The following is a 17,062-nucleotide window of genomic DNA, read 5'->3' on the forward strand; positions in this document are numbered from 1 at the left end:
AACCGCGATACACTAACAGACTCCTTCGGTGCACCCGACGACCCACTCGGCACTCGCTGCCCGGCTGTCAACTCGATCGACTCCACACGGACTGACTCTCTAGACGAGACACACTCACTAACTGACTTCGGACCAGCAGGGTTTATATAGCTTTCGGCTTGTGTTCGAGAACATTCTGGGCTAAACCGGTAAGAATTCGTTCCAGAAAAGGTTCTCCAACCGTCCATGGTATATCGCCAAATGGGCGATTTCCCGCCAAATGTGGCAACCCTGCTTTTCCTTGCTATTTTATGGCAAACCTAAAACTGCTTTGCGGGGAAGCAATCTCACAGCGCCTGTACATTTCGTAACAATACAGTGTAATCAGTGTGAAAACAATTAACTTTTTTTAGCATAGCGTTTCCATTGTTTCTAATGACTACTGTATATATTGCTGCTACTTATCAAAAATAAAATAAATAACATAATTTTATCTTTTACGTACTTATGTTGTATAATTACTATGGTATTACTATGGTATGTTGTATATTACTATGATATACCAGTGCAGCACCATTCGATATTATCGGTATAACGCGTGACTCTTATGTTCGAGAGCTATTCCACATTTAATATAAAACACTTTCTTTTTGAAATATATTCTTTTTTCTGTAATACGATACGTTTTTAAGCAAAGCTAACCAATGACAGAGGTTAAAGCCACTGAACACTGGCAGTTTCTTTCCGATTGGATTCCTGTTATAATTTGATCTCGTATAATAACGACGAACAGAATGTGTTGTAAATATAATACGAGTTATAAGAGAGGTAATTCTCCTATAAAATTTTTCATGAATCTCACACATACATCCTATTATCCAGAAGTTTCGGGCGCGTAATTGCAAAATCATACAGTATCCTATGCTTTGCTATGGCAACCCTGTATCGGCATAGTCAATGTATCGGCAGATAATAACAAAAGGAAGCCTATGAACAGAAGAGGTAATAACAAAAGGGGACACATTTGCCATAAATGCGATTTTTCTCCCGACAATCTACAGATTAGTGCATTGTTCTTAACCAAGGTGCTTTTGAGTGATTGTTGGGGGAGTGAGGAGAGCCGGCGCTACGCATTTTGACTACGGAACGATTTCTGTGGGTCCGATATTCTGCTGTCCGGTACCTACCTAAATTCCAAAAATTTCACCGCCCTTAAATTTAAAAAAAAATTCAACCATCTCTAATTTTTGTTGCTTGGTGCACCTTTTATTCTAAAATTTTTGCCATCTCTAAATTCTAGCACGCAGTTGCATATCCATTGGCCCTGTGGAAAGGAAAGTTAGAATTTTTCCATTTGAACTAAACAATAAGTGAAATCCCACTGTTGCTACGTTTAAACGCCATCTTAGATTTAAACTGCTGATCAAAGTCCAGGATTGCCTAAGACCCGGCGATTCCGGATTTCGGACTTTATACTGCATTTCCTTTGAAGTGTAGTACGCATTTCTATGTGCGTATCACAAAGAAGGAAGGGAAGGAAGCTATTTGCATTATATGACCTCCATAGCGATATTATACCTTCCCTTCAAGGTCAAAGATGTAACTTGAAAATTTCTGCTTAGTGATATATAAATCTGTTTTGTATTTTTTGCTTAGTGTAATTGATTATTCTTGTTAAGTTTTTGATAATATGGATGAGGTATTATGAAATTCAACAGATAATAAGAACTTGTAAGCCAGACGCTTGAAATCGTAAGCTAACAAGGCCTAGCAGTACGATGAATAATTATGAAAAGTTCACTTTTAGTATTGTGATTCCGGATATTTCGGGGTACTCCTAATAACTTAACTTCATGAAAATTTAAGTATATAGCTATTTGCAATTTCAAATACTTTCTTAATTGAAGTAATCAAGTACTTCCCAACACATACAGCTCATATTCTATTTTTCCAAAATGATTTTGTCAGCCAATACATTAACCATATAAGCAGTGAATGATTTTATACAAAATAATATTTTTAAATAAATTTATGACCTTCGGTGGTCGAGTGGTTAAGACTGCTGAATACTGGCAGTAACATCTGTGTTCGATAGCAGAAGAACGGGTTGGCTTCTCTGGTTTCCCCCGAATGTACCCCTATCCTTAAGCAAATAACCCTTGCTTCCTTTGCCATATTCGAATTACCTATTCTAATTGACATATTCATTCTCAAACTCTGGGCCCACCAGCGGCCGAGCGTAAAGTCGATGAACACTGGTAGTTCGGTCCGAGGTTCGAATTCCGCGAACGGGCTGGCTGCATGGGTGTTTTCGTGGTTTTCCCCATGTGTAACGTGTATACGAGCCAGTTTCCTTTAGAAAGTCCTCCACGGCATCCCTCCCCTTAGGCAGATAGCCCTTGTGTGCTTTGCCATAATTAAATACACCACCACCATTTTCAAACTCTAGAAGAATAGTTAACCTTAAAACCTTTATTGACATGTAGAACGCATACACATAGTGTTTCAGTGCAACGTATGGAACTTCCTAGCATGGTACGTTGCTGAAAAGTGAAATGGAATCTCATTGTCGGAAACGACATAGTTCCGCGGTAAATGACACATGGTATGTTGCTGAAAAGTGAAATGGAATCTCATTGTCGGAAACGACATAGTTCCGCGGTAAATGACACATGGTACGTTGCTGAAAAGTGAAATGGAATCTCATTGTCGGAAACGACATACTTCCGCGGTAAATGACACATGGTACGTTGCTGAAAAGTGAAATGGAATCTCATTGTCGGAAACGACATAGTTCCGCGGTAAATAACACATGGTACGTTGCTGAAAAGTGAAATGGAATCTCATTGTCGGAAACGACATAGTTCCGCGGTAAATGACACATAGTACGTTGCTGAAAAGTGAAATGGAATCTCATTGTCGGAAACGACATAGTTCCGCGGTAAATGACACATGGTACGTTGCTGAAAAGTGAAATGGAATCTCATTGTCGGAAACGACATAGTTCCGCGGTAAATGACACTTATAGACGTGAGATGGGAGTATGTTATCTCAGGAAATTGTTATTTACGTTCGCAAATAACAGTTTAACGTTAATTAACTATTAAATGTTTAATGTAAATGTTTGGTATGGCACGGTCAGGACCACTTAACATGGCACTTAACAGGGTCGGCACGGTGAGGATCGCTTAACAGATCCATATCTCTTCATCTGGATTAAGAAAAATTACAGATTATTTCTAAAGAAAATTTCTTCAGAACTTTTGAATAAGCGACAGCTCCACCAGTAGCTGTGCCGTGCCATAAAATGTGGTTTCTATACGATGAGACTCAGTCCATTCCAGCGAAGACGTTCGTCAATGCTGTTGCGTTTTTTTCTTCTGACACCAGTTGTTACGTTATTTTCTTCCTTCACGTTCGTACGGGGTTCGTAGATTTGGAGTGAATAACGACGACACTTGATGAAGTATCGAAACAAACTTTATTTACTAATATTAATCAGATAGCTCCAAAATCACCTTTACAGTCGTCGAACTGTTATAAACACGCTGACACGTTCAGCGACACAGCCTTCACACTTTCAGACAATAACGGTGCAGACAGCTTCACTGCAAAGCACCGTAGTACAGCTCCCGACTCTGCTCGGTCATTCTCGGAACTCCATGTACTCTCGAGGCTCTCCACGCTGCCACTCGCGATGCACTCGACGACACACAGAGTACAGCTCCCAACTCTTTGGTTCAGTCGTTCTTGGAGCATAACACAGTCTCTCGACGATACACTAACCGCGATACACTAAGAGACTCTTCGATGCACTCGACGACCCACTCGGCACTCGCTGGCCGGCTGTCAACTCGATCGTCTCCGCACGAACTAACTAGATGAGAGACACTCTGACTCGCCCTCTCGACGAGGCACTCACTCACTGACAGCGGGCCAGCAGGGGTTATATAGCTTTCGGCTTGTGTTCGAGAACATTCTGGGCTAAACCGATAAGCATTCGTTCCAGAAGGTTCTCCAACCATGCATGGTATATCGCCAAATGTGTGATTTCTCGCCAAATGTAGCAACCATGCCTTCCCTTGCTATTTTATGGCAACCCTAAACCTGCTTTGCGGGAAAGCTCTCTCACCGCGCCTGTACATTTCGTAACGATACTAAAACTGTTAATGATAATGAATCAAATTCAATCCAAAAGCATCAGGTTCAGCGAAATCCAAGCATGAAGGTGCAGCGTGCACTGATTACAAAGAAATTTTAACAAAAATGTAGGTTGCTAAATTCTTGGGCCGTCTAAAGGGCGAATTTATTAAAATACTCCTAAATACTAAAGAAGATACAGAAAGCTAACGAAGTTATTCAGTGCAAAATAAATTGATCATTATGTTATAAACCATAAATTTCAATCCAATCAAAGCTCTTTTAACCCTTTCCGGCACGCTACCTTTTAAAGTTGGAGTTTTGATTTAAAAAAAAAATAAAAAAAAAGGTAAGCAATCTAATTAGGCCTAGAGGAGTACACAAGTAAAATTTTGTGAAGATAACACTTATCGTTTAATTCTGTGGGCACACTGATTGAATAGAGCTTCGAAAAGAGTGCTGAAACGAGCATTGTTGTCAATGAACTGACCGATGAGATGCGGAGCAAAAGAATACAGACTCTCGGTTGTCCTAGATTATCGGTGTCCCAGATTATCGGTCTAAGCACACCTAGGGTTCGCCTTTTAATTTTAGGCAAGATTTCAAGGTAAAAATTTAAAACTAATATAGAATAAGGAGATTAGCGTACAGGCAAGAAATAACACAGAAATTTCTTTTCAAACAATTCCTTTTATACCCTAAAATGTCTGGAAGATTTCTTTGAAAAATGAGGGTCTTAAAAAACTAAACATGGCTAAAATATATGGACTGTTTTGCGTTGAGCTTCCCTCTACTATAAATAAAGAAGGTTCAGAGTAACCTATAGTAACTTATAAATTCTTTTTCATTCACTTTTTCTGTGCGTACAGAAAGGAAATTTTTAGGTGTGTCCAGACCGGACACATTGTGCCGCAAAGGGTTAAGGGGACTTTCCATTAACAGCAGTTGTACTAAAATAATGCTAGCTCTCAAAAATAGAGGTTACCGTCTATAAGGTTACTCAGGTCACCCCCCCCCAAAAAAAAAATCTCGAGTACGGTGCCGTAGTTTCTTCTACAAATCCTACCCACCGATGATATCGAAAAAATTCTACGATCTGAAAAACTAGCTCTGCTTCTCATAAGAGGCACCATTCCTCCGAAAATTGTAATCTGAATCCAAGATGCTCGCTTGGCCATAAAATCAAAGATTGCCCGCAAGTGGGAAAAACTCAAAAACACAGTCTACAGTAATTGCGGAGAAACAGGTAATCCTGCATCATATCGCGGTTATGCTTAATTTTCCACAGACAGATCCAGCGAGTAGAATGCGATAAAATCTCGATTTAGCTATTCCTATGTCTTAGCCAGAAAAACGTAGTGTTCTACATTGAGAGAGGCGGTAGAGTTCAAAATATAGATAGATAGATCCCCCTTCCAAAACCAAAAACTACAATGAAGAAATCAATCACTGTAATTTTTTGTTATGGTTACGAAGAAATAGTAAGTTAGGAAAAAAAAAAAAACAGTAAATTATTTGAAGTTGTTGAATTGCTTGAACACACACTAATCCTTCTAATTCCAAGTATAATATCGGTTTAATTAATTTTATATCAACAGTAAGTTCCAATCTATTTTTGAAAAAGATAAACTCAATGTTATACTCTCCTTTATTAATAAGTATATGCCAGCATTGAAAAAATGTAATAACCTGATTGTAAATTTCATGTATTTTTATAAATAATTGCAGAAATTAATGATATCAATAGTAACACTTAATGTAAGAGGCTGTAAAAGTGATGACTTGGAATGCAGGTAGTATGTTTTCAAATATTAACAAATTCAGCGATTTTATAGATCGCTACAGCCTTGATGTATTATTCATACAAGAACACGTGTTGCTTGGTCATCAGAGGAATACGCATCTACATAGTCCCAGAAAAAAATCATTGAATGTCTGGAGGAGTCATCACATTATATAAATCATACTCCAATCATATAGCTTTTAGCTATTGTGGCCATAGCTATTACCATCATTCTACGCATCGCACGTCTAATCACTTTAGTCTCCATTTATGTTCCATCTACACATCGCATGTCCAGTCACTTTATTCCCCATCTATATTCCAAATAAAAAACTCACATGATATTGATCTAGCTATACGAACGATATCTAAATTCAACAATAGAATTTTCATGAGTGGAGAATTTAATGCACACTAACGCGTATGGAACTTCGGAAATAATAACCCATATGGATACACTGTTAATAAATCTGCCTCTAAGGCCAATTTTTTTTCTTGGAGTTGCAGAAAAACCAACAAGCTATAGCAACACATCGGCTAGTATAATGGACTTTTTCCTAATCAGAAATGTCAACTATCTCTCCTATATTACAAGTACAGACGAATTACCGTCAGATCATAACCCAGTCAACATGGATACTGCATTAAGTCGCTGTAAAACACCAGACAAAAGAGCCCTTAAAACCAACTGATGTAATTTCACCTGAAAGGTCTGAACAGTATGCAGAGCAAATAAATCACAATAAAAACTAAGAATGAGTTAGAAGATTAAATTAATGCCTTCACATAAGAACTCCGTTGCTTAAAAAAACAAAGGGGCATTGAAGTTTCTACTAGACAGAGACAGAAGATTCCCTTGTTTTAACCCTCTGGGCGGCCAGGGTTTTCGCTAAGAAAGCACAAATTTCCCAAAACTACTATGAAAACAAATTATTTTTTTGATTTTAATGTAAAAACTCTACTGGTATTTCATACCTGGATTTGTTTTCTTTTGATATATTGCCTTAATGTCGTTGACATATTTTAATATGCACGTATATATACGTTCTTACAGGTATCGCAATAAATATTCTAGGCCGTATATTCTAGGCCTTACCGCTTAGAGGGAAAATCTAATTCAACGCATAAATGCAGCACACGTCACCTCGCAATGAACAAGATATCCGTACGACGAAATTACTATGAACAGAGTGCACAACGAAGTCAGAGCTCTTACCAAAACCACACTCTATACATTTAACCAAATATATGTGTTGTTATTTATAAGCCACATTTGTTCACCTACGTATATATCTCTTTCGTTTTTCGTGTTCTCTGCTCATTAGCCCAGTTTTAAACCTGAATAGCTTCCAGAATTTTATACACTCCGTACTGAAACACCCTGTGTAGGCTTTAGTAAGGCAAATAATCGTTTCGCATAATTTTAAAAATACGTGCTATATGTATATATATATTTTTATTTTTTAACAGATGCAAAATCTTTGAAAGATCCTCATCAAGTAGAAATGCTTCAAGATCATGCCCAACTGATGCTAGCACATCATATAAAATCACAGCATTTTGACTTTACATTCAGGTATGACAATCTTTAAGCTCTTATCTTTAACATTCATTAAGATCATGTTTAGAAATTTGAAGTACTAAATTACACAATGAATCATAAAATATCAAGAATTTTTGCATCGAATTTCCAAAACTTTGCTAACCAGTGCAAAGTTTCGCAAATTGACGCAACCCTTTCACATATTGAAATTTTCCTGAATTCAGAAATAGATGTTGAACTATTTCTTTCCACAGGTTTGGACGCCTGCTCCTGCTTTTACCGACCCTTCGACAGATACCATCCGAAAAAGTCGAGGCCATATTTTTCAGCAAAATCATAGGCTCGACACCCATGGAAAAGCTTCTGGCTGATATGTTCAAGTGTTAAAAGCTCTGGAGAAAGATTTCAATCACTGCTGAATTTGTATACAATTCTACTGAAGCATGCTCTAAATTTTTTCTCCGATAAACGTCAAACATCATTGCTACTTTAGAGGACATTGTAATTGTACATATTAAAAGCTATTATTGAAATTTTAAAATTTCTCACGCATCTTTTGTTTAACCTGAAGTTCTGAAATATGATTTTCTCGCTGTTGATGAGTAAAATTTTATTCTAGATTCATTATGCGACAAAAATTCTTGAGAATGGCAAACGAAATGTTATAAGAAAATTTTTCATCAACATTTTTAGTATAAATTAATGGTATAGCCAAAAAATTAGAAATTTTGTAGAAACTTCTGTTCGTATTACACGAGCAGAACAGATTTAGACGTATGACACGAACTTTATTTTACACAAAATCCAATAGTGATTATTCAGATATAATTCCCAGGGCACGGACTTTGATGAATTAACAATTCACTTAAAATGCAGTTAAAATGACAAAAATGCTCTTTCAAAATAGAAAAAAAAATCCTCCCAAAATAAAAAATAATTATTCAAAAAAGGCATAATTGATAAACAGTGACAATGGGATTAAAACGCAAACAATTAACACATACATGAAACTTGAATTTTATTATCCCCCCCCCGAATTTTGAACATTACAAAGTTATTACAATTGCACTGAATTATTAAATGTTTCTTGATGTTTTAGAAAGAGAAGTATCTTCTGTTGTTGTTATATCAGTTTTTATATCGAGAGAAGCTCCTCTCGACATCTGCTGCAGTTATTGGAGCATACTTAAAAAAACTGCATCACTCAAAGTTAACTCTTCTTCAGTTTCAAAAGAGTCTGTTTCTGTGGAGATGAGGGATATTTTCCGCATAGTTCGGAAGCCACATTTTTAAGTCAAAACAGTGTTACATTTAACAGATGCAGCATTTGAAACTCTGCTTTTGGCCTTAAGACATCGCTTAATTTATGAATGCAATTTATTGCAACGATAAGTTTCATATTTTGCCCATGTAAAGATTTAGCAGTTGAAATTAGGATCCTGAAATTGAGTCTGATATAAGCAAGATTTCCTTCAATTTTGTCTCTAGAGTACAGTTTGAATCGAAGAAGCATCGGATCAAAGCCCATCACAACCAGGGTTCTCTTCTTTAGCCTTGCATCACAACTAACTTTCACAGTATGAAATTTTCGCTATAGTACACGTACGTATTGAGCCATGTTTTCCAACGTGTCAGGTTTCGGTAGCAAAGGCAAGGAGGAGTTTAGAATTCAAAACACTGCATATGATATGGTGTTATTAAAAATATTTTATTTACATTATATACAAGCTTGTCAATATTGGGGAAATTTGCACAGATTTTCAGACAAGTCATATGCACTAGCTTGGTATAAAATACCACTGCTGATTTTCCTGCTTTAACCACTTGCGCTAAAAAGATGTGCCACGCACGTCGATGTTTTTTGTCTCAAACCGCGCGCAAAAATGAAAAATAGCGTGGTGCACACGTCGCCTAACAACGAGATTGTTTATTTCTCGAGTTACAGCTCTGGATTGCACTCGCAGACGCGGAACGGCGTAAATGAGACACTTTACCGCTTGTTATACTGTAGCGCACGGCACCGCAACCGTGAAGTTTAGTCGTAGCGCAGGTGGTTAACCTTGTATGGCGCAGCATCGCTGAATAACAGCAGCACGTCACTGTGTTGAATACCATTTCGCCATAACATGTTTAGCGGTTTTTCAGACAACTGATAAATTTCACAGTTCGTTGACGTTAAAAGCAAAGATATCTTGCCAACTAAATCTGGATCCAGAGTACCTATTATCGCACTGCATATATGATGACCGTCAGTATCATTCCGTTTCATCAACTGAAACAAATGTTTTTCTCTTCTATAGTTTCTCTAATTTCTTATACTGTTTTCAAGAAATTTATAGTCGATATAACATTTTCGTGAAATTTCAGGAAACTATTATTCAGTTTTTCTCAGACACGAAAATGTCACCTAACGATTTATAAAATTTTTCTTTGATACTTCTGCTAAACAATTTTGCACAAGCAAAAGTTGAAATGCTTAACTCTATCTTTGCTAGTTCAGGTATTCATTTATGCGTATCTCACCTCATATACTACGTAACGGTAAAAAATCTTTTTTTCTGCTGTAAATTTTGTTTCACATAGTTTACAAAATTAAATAATTCCATCTTGCAAAAACCACATTTTACCCAAACAATCTTGCATAAATGGCAAAGTTTAAAAGCTTTTACTTTCGGCGTCCTCAATATACAGAATTACTTTCATTTCTAGGATGCAAATAGCGATTTTCTATTTGCTTTCTAATTAGAAGCCTTTTTATTAGATTTTAATTTACTACTCGATATGCAAATATTTAAACTAATATGATATTCTCCAGCACGGGCTTTTTTTAACACGTTAGTTTTAGAACTACCTAAGACGTAAAGCTAACGAAAGTTACATTTGTTACACTTGTAATCACTTCTAAGGTACAGACGAGATGATTATATCCCTCCATCATTCATCCTGAAAAGATTAAACAGGTGTTTAGATTAAGTCACTTTAGGTTTATCTCGTAAGTTGAGGTATCAGAACACTGCTGCAATTTAAAATTTTGATTGAGTAGCTGAGAATTCTTATGATTTTTAATCTTGCATTATTCAATCGGAAACTGTTATGTTGCATGAGTCAATAACCATTTCCCCAAACCACTCTGTCCTGAAAATAAATGTGCATTTACTCATTATGCCGCAGTCCCCAATTACTCTCCTTGTGATTATTTTCTCTTACCAAAGATTAGAGTCCTTTCAAAGGAAGCTTCCCCCCCCCATATGAAGAGATAAAAGGAATGACATTCTGCTCTTACAGCCATGCCAAAAACAGACTTCTACAAGCCTTCTCTTTAATTACCTGTAGTAGTTGCACCAATACAGGAAACTGTATCAAAGTATATGTTGCAACGATTCAGTTTTCATTAAAAAGGTCCAAATTTTCAAAAACTACCACGAGAAAGAAGTATTTTCTAGATTTTAATGCCAAAATATCCCTAGTAGTATTCCTCGATTTATGCTTTTTTAATATATTGCCTTAATTCCATGGACATATGTCCACATGCATGCATTAATTCAGAGCCGAATTTTTAATATATGTTTCCAAGAGGTGACCCCTTCAATTTTCGCTTACTGAAACTTGACTACACTTGATTGTTCTGCAAAACAGTGAAAATCTTATGTACAGTATAGCTATTCATGAACTATTCGAGGGAGACCCAATCCGCCTTGTCCCAGCGGGACGATATGATTAAAAATAGGTCAACCCTCCTCCAAACTATACTGATAAAACATCACAGAAAACATAAAATAACTAACCAAAAATAAAGAAGTGTTAGTAGAAAAACTAAAGATAAGAAAATGACACAAAACACAAACACTTACGCAATCAAACAATCACAGACAAAAACACTCACAGAGAGGCAGTTTTTGTCACATAATAAAACTCTCTTCAAACCATAAAACAACATAGCTAAGCACACCTGCAGAAGGTCACAGCAAGGCCACACGTAATAAGGTGTCTATAGTTAAAAATGCAATAGAAAATAATTATAATCTGACAGCAATGTTAATTTTAACTTTGTTACTTAAAGCCCCGGTTAGAGCAGAACAAAATAACTACATCAACAAGTAAAATAAAATAGCTATATTGTACATAAGCTATATCGATACGGCTATATCCTGCATAAGCTATATCGATACGGCTATATTGTACATAACCTATATCGTTCATAAGCTATATCGATATGGCTATATAGTACACAAGCTATATCGATACGGCTATATCCTAGCACGTAGTTTTAAACTAAGTGTAAAAGTTTGACGGTTTTGATCATATCTCATCTTTTAATAAAAATATATGAAATATAAATTTTTACAACCCTCTTACAAAAATGTTTCAAATAAGTAGTTTCTCCTCACATCATTACAGATAAACTTTTTAAAAATATGCAATTTCATATGTCATTTATTAGTTTTAAAAATTGTCAAAATTATATAATTTAGAATATTTCCACCCAATATTAGCATCAGATCACAAGGTGCAGACTAAACGCTGGATTCTGTTGACCAAAAAGTTTTGGGAGATGCTTTATTGCTCCTATCATTTGGTATGCAGTTAAAATGTCTAGAAAATAAAAAAACAGTCTAAAAGATACAACTAAAGTTTTCAAAGAATTAGATAAGAATACAAAATTTATGGAAATACAATTATAAAAAAACTAAACATTCTTGTGCCTAAAACTCCAGTATCCACTATTTACATTAAGTAGGAGGAAAGAATTCAAAAATTAACCCATCAAATACATATTTGTCAATGCACTGCCAAAACATACTCCTGCAAAATTTAAATTCCCTCTCAAAACGGCAGTCTTAAAAAAAAAAGTCAGATGTTTAAAATTATGGACCTTTTGCCGGTTTTGACTATAATTAAGGCCAAAAATTATTTCTAAAAAACCCAAGGACTTACTTTTAAGCTCCATATGAACCCTATGTAATAAGTACGAGATGGAGAAAATGATCGTATTTATACAATTTCGAGACATCCTTTCAGCTATTCCAGAAATTTTGATTTTAGATAATCAGTTTAAATCTAGTAAGATGGCATGTAGAAATTATAAAATTTAAAAATATTAAAGAGTTTGTAGCGTTGCTATTTATAACTAAAAGTTAAAGCTCTGCAAACCCTACTAGACAAACAGCGAATTATCGCTACATCTCAACAACTAGCAAATACAGGAGTAGGTTTTAAAGAAACTTTTTTTAGTCGAATACTGAACATAAAAAGGCAACACTTGTGTTACAAATGAACCACTACTGTGGGTATGTAAATTATGTAATACTAGTAGACAATTAAATTTAATTGCTAATAACATAATCTAGGCCTGCACATTCAGTAGAATAAGTGAGCTAGGTTATTTTACTAGTGTGCAAGTTTAAAGCATTGGCTAGCGAGAATGCTAAATGTGGAATAACACTTTTTAAAAACAGCTAGTGAAAAAAAGCAATAGCATACAAAACAGTTTATAACTATGCTTCCCTGTGGTGACCTGTAAGAAAAGGCATAAACAGCATGTTTCTTTTTATGGGGGGAGTTATATCTTTATGTCATAAAAGGAAGCTATTTTTAAGATCAAATTCAATTTAGAAAAATTTGGCAATTAACGAGTTAGATATTTTTTCCAATGTTCCAGAGGGGGGAGGGGTCTTTTCATTCTTAAATACCTAAATTTTCGTTCAGTTGTACGAAAGCAGAAATTTAGGTATTTTACATTTTAGAGCTTTGTTTTTAACCTTGTTATTTTTACAAACTGACAAGTAATACATTAAACCATGCTATTCTATTTGAATACATATATATACTATTTACATTATGATTCATTAACAAGAATCATGACTGTGCTTAACATTACTTTCTAATAACATTACCTTTTATGACATTTATACTGAATCTACCAAAAGAAAAAATCTGATGTGTTCGCCACGACTTCCTTGTACGGAATATTTAATTATATGCATTCTTTCTTGCATTTCATTTAAACTTATTGGATTGAATTCAATCTACTTCGCCGACAGCGCATAAACCACAATAGAATAAATGCATTCTTTAAAATTCAATCTAGTATTTGTTTATCATAGCGACACTCTGGCGATAGATTCACTTAACAATATTAATAATTATATAACAGTTAACTTATATAATAATTATATAAAGGAAACTAAGTTAACTGTTATATAATCCAATAAATATATAACAGTTAACTTATATACGTATTTCGTTCATATTATAACTCATAATGCACAAAATTTACATCATTTAAAGAATAGAATTATCTAATCGTTGCCACGTTCTATTCAAATACTACAATAAAGCTAGAATGATGTATAAAAGAAATTAAGCAAACAAAACAAAAAAGAAACAGTTTTTCACAGATAATTGAGTATTTCTCATTCAATTAATTCAGTTCTCACTTCGCGAGAAGGCAAAAATGCATTAAAAACTCAAAATATCTATATTAAAAATTACGAAGTAAATCTTAAACACTTATTTCCTCGAAAAAATTCCAGAAAGGATTAACCGTGATTTAATTTGCAATAATAAATGAATGCGTTATCTTTGTTGTTGCGGAGCTAAGTTTCTCTAGATTGGAAACAAATCCACTAGTCTCTGTTTCAATCGTAAACATCAATGGCCGCCATATAAAAAAGGCTTAGTGGCACTTAGACAACTTTAAATTTGTTGATAATTCTCAAAATATTGCATACAGATTTACTAAAGGCATAAAAACCTTAACCGGAAGATAAAAACAACATAATACAATCATTTTTTAAAGCAAAAAATGTACAATTTACAAACATATAAAGGTGAAGAAACTGAGATCACTGAACCGGATAACAGAGTGGATATATATATATAAATATATTTATAGACGTTTGGTGCGGCCGATTGCAACCAAAATACGAGGTGCACATCTACATGTTATAGCAGTCCTATATACAAAATTTCAACATTCTTGAGCCTACTCGTTTTGAGTTATGCGAGATACGTACGTACATATGTTCATACAGACGCCACGAAAATTTCTCTTCAGAATTAATTTTAAAGCAGCTTTATAATTTTTTTGAAAGAAAAGAGTATTTTATTCTGTCCTTACGTACAGATATCACGCAAAAACATCGTAAAATTGCATTCGATAGCGGTCAAAATGGATATTTTAGTTGAAATATGCTGCCTGAAACTTTTCGCGATTACACTTCCTTTTTACTTCGTACAAGGAAGTAAAAAGTTTACCATAATTTCTTTTAAATTTTTTTTCCCTTGCCAAAGTACATTAATAACGCTCTTTTCTGCTTAATTCAAAAATATACTTCATTACTCTCAACAGTATGATACTCACCTGAACTGATATCTTTTGCCTTCAATACTCAGGGCTGCCATTTAGCTTTAGATTACTTCCAATTTTTAATGCAATACTAAATCATTTACAGAACATCCATCTATGATAAAATGCAGTGTTATTTTAAACATTTTGTACATACTGTTAGATGATTCTACAATTATGAGCAATGCAATTACTACTGATATTTGCAACACTGCAAATATCAGACTGCAGAAAGCCTAAAAAAAATTTGATGAAAAAAATATTTCCAAGTGCCAAAAACTTGTAACGATATAAATGATGAGCTTTCTGCTTTCCAGAAAATCATAAATACAAATATGATTGATGCTATCGTACAATACGAAATGTAACAGGACTGCAGATGATCTCCAAAACATCTCAAACAGAAGCATGTATGATATTAACAGAGCAGAAATATTGGCCTTTTTAGGATTTTTATTCTTATTAGGGTCCAAAGAAATGTCAAAACTGAATTTGGAGGAAGCATGGGCAAAAGACGGTACTGGAATTGAAATTTCGCAAGGGGTCATGGGTCTCAAAGCGATTCAGAAACCTGTGTGCTGCTCTTAGATTCGACGATAAAGGCACAAGATACGTCCGAAGAAAAACTGATAAGCTTGCTGCACTAAGAGAATTTTTTGAATCTTTCAATCAGAACTGTCAAAACGTTTATACACCAGGTGACAAACTCACAAACGACGAGAAGTTGAAACCCTTTTGCGGAAGATGCTCTTTTATTCAATTCATTCCCAATAAGCCCGCAAAGTATGGTTTGAAAATTTTTGCAGTTGTTGACTCACGAACGTTTTATACATTGAAGCTTGAAGTTTATTGTGGCAATCAACCCCCAGGACCTTACGAGGCTTCTAATTCAAGTACTTAACATTGTCAAAAGGCTAATAGGTTCAAACCATAACCTGACGACCGATAATTGATATACAAGCTACCCGCTAGGTCAATATCTTCTTACCAAAGGCACGCTGAAAAAAAATAAAAAGAAAATTCCAAATGAATTCCAGCCATTAAAAGCAAGAGAAGTTAGCAGTTGACTGTTTGGTTTTCAAAAGGATATAACAATTGTTTCATATGCAACGAAAAAAAATAAGTGTGTAATACTGATCAGTTCTTTACCCGATGATGACAAAATTGACCAGGAAATGAATAAACCTATCCTGGATTATAACAAATGTAAAGGCGGAGCTGACACCGTAGACCAACTTTGTAGTAATTTCACTGTCGCCCGAAAAACTAAGAGATGGACAATGGCAATATCTTTTGAACTGCTAAATGTAGTGGACATAAATTCGCAAGTGCTCTTAATCTTCACCAAACATGATGCAACCATCAAGTTTAGAATATATTTTTTAAAAAATCTAACTACATCTTTGATGAAACCACATCTTCAGAATCGTCTAAAAATGCCATTTCTCCTGTCGCTTTCCAAAGCTATTATTAGAAGGCTGGTAACAACAGAAACGGACAAGATGGCAGAAAAGGATGAGCAACCACCTGCAAAAAAGATCAAAGGACACTGCGCTGAGTACGGTAGAATGAAGAATAATTACACTACCATACAATGTTCTGAGTGTTCTAAGTTTACCTGCAAAAATCATTTGGGCAAGACAGTACAACTTTGCAAACCCTGCTGCAGTGAACAGGGACAATCTGAAGAGGATTAAAGTAGCAAAAGGTTTTTAATTTTTTCATTTGTGAAATTCATTACTTACAGAAATGTTCTTTACGGAATATTTATAATTTGTAAATTTGATTTACGATCTTATAATTTTCATACAGAAAATAATGCAGAATACTATATAACTTTAGATTATATTTCCAGTGCATTCCCTTTTTTGAATTAATTAAAAATTCATAATTTCCATCTTTACTGCTTTTTTTTCCTTTTTTTTTCCTTGTATCCTTTTTAATATGACGAATCCCCTTATTCATGCCATGTATAAGATTAAATAGTTTCAAACACGAAGCAGAAGCTCGAAAAACAACCTGGCGTACTTCATACGCCGCCCCTCTGAAATTGTACCATACACCAGCCCCTCCAGCTCAGGGATAATAATTAGTACATAGAAAGATGATAGAAATTACTATAGAAAATTATGTAATTAATTATATTGTAATCAAGTACTTTTTTTTTTTTTTTTTTTTTTCAGTGATTACTCTTGCACTGCAGTTTAGCACATTGTAAGGTTTGTACTGAGATGTGCTTTGTTCCTAACAAAAGTTCCTATTTGGAAAT

General features: G+C 34.9%; 1 protein-coding gene across 1 annotated transcript in view; it reads left to right on the top strand.

Moving 5' to 3' along the window:
- LOC118202324 (photoreceptor-specific nuclear receptor-like) overlaps nt 1–7,965 on the top strand; it is a 30,243-nt gene extending 22,278 nt beyond the window's left edge. Inside the window, exons 6-7 of the mRNA XM_035374491.2 lie at nt 7,373–7,478; nt 7,700–7,965. Of these exons, the coding sequence (XP_035230382.1) occupies nt 7,373–7,478; nt 7,700–7,832 (239 nt within the window). The 3' untranslated portion in view covers nt 7,833–7,965. The remainder of the gene's footprint in view (nt 1–7,372; nt 7,479–7,699) is intronic.
- Nucleotides 7,966–17,062: the final 9,097 nt, after the last annotated feature.

This window comes from Stegodyphus dumicola, chromosome 5 (genome assembly GCF_044657685.1).
Source record: "Stegodyphus dumicola isolate Sdum_Otavi_A_Nest chromosome 5, ASM4465768v1".
Lineage (NCBI taxonomy): Eukaryota > Metazoa > Arthropoda > Arachnida > Araneae > Eresidae > Stegodyphus > Stegodyphus dumicola.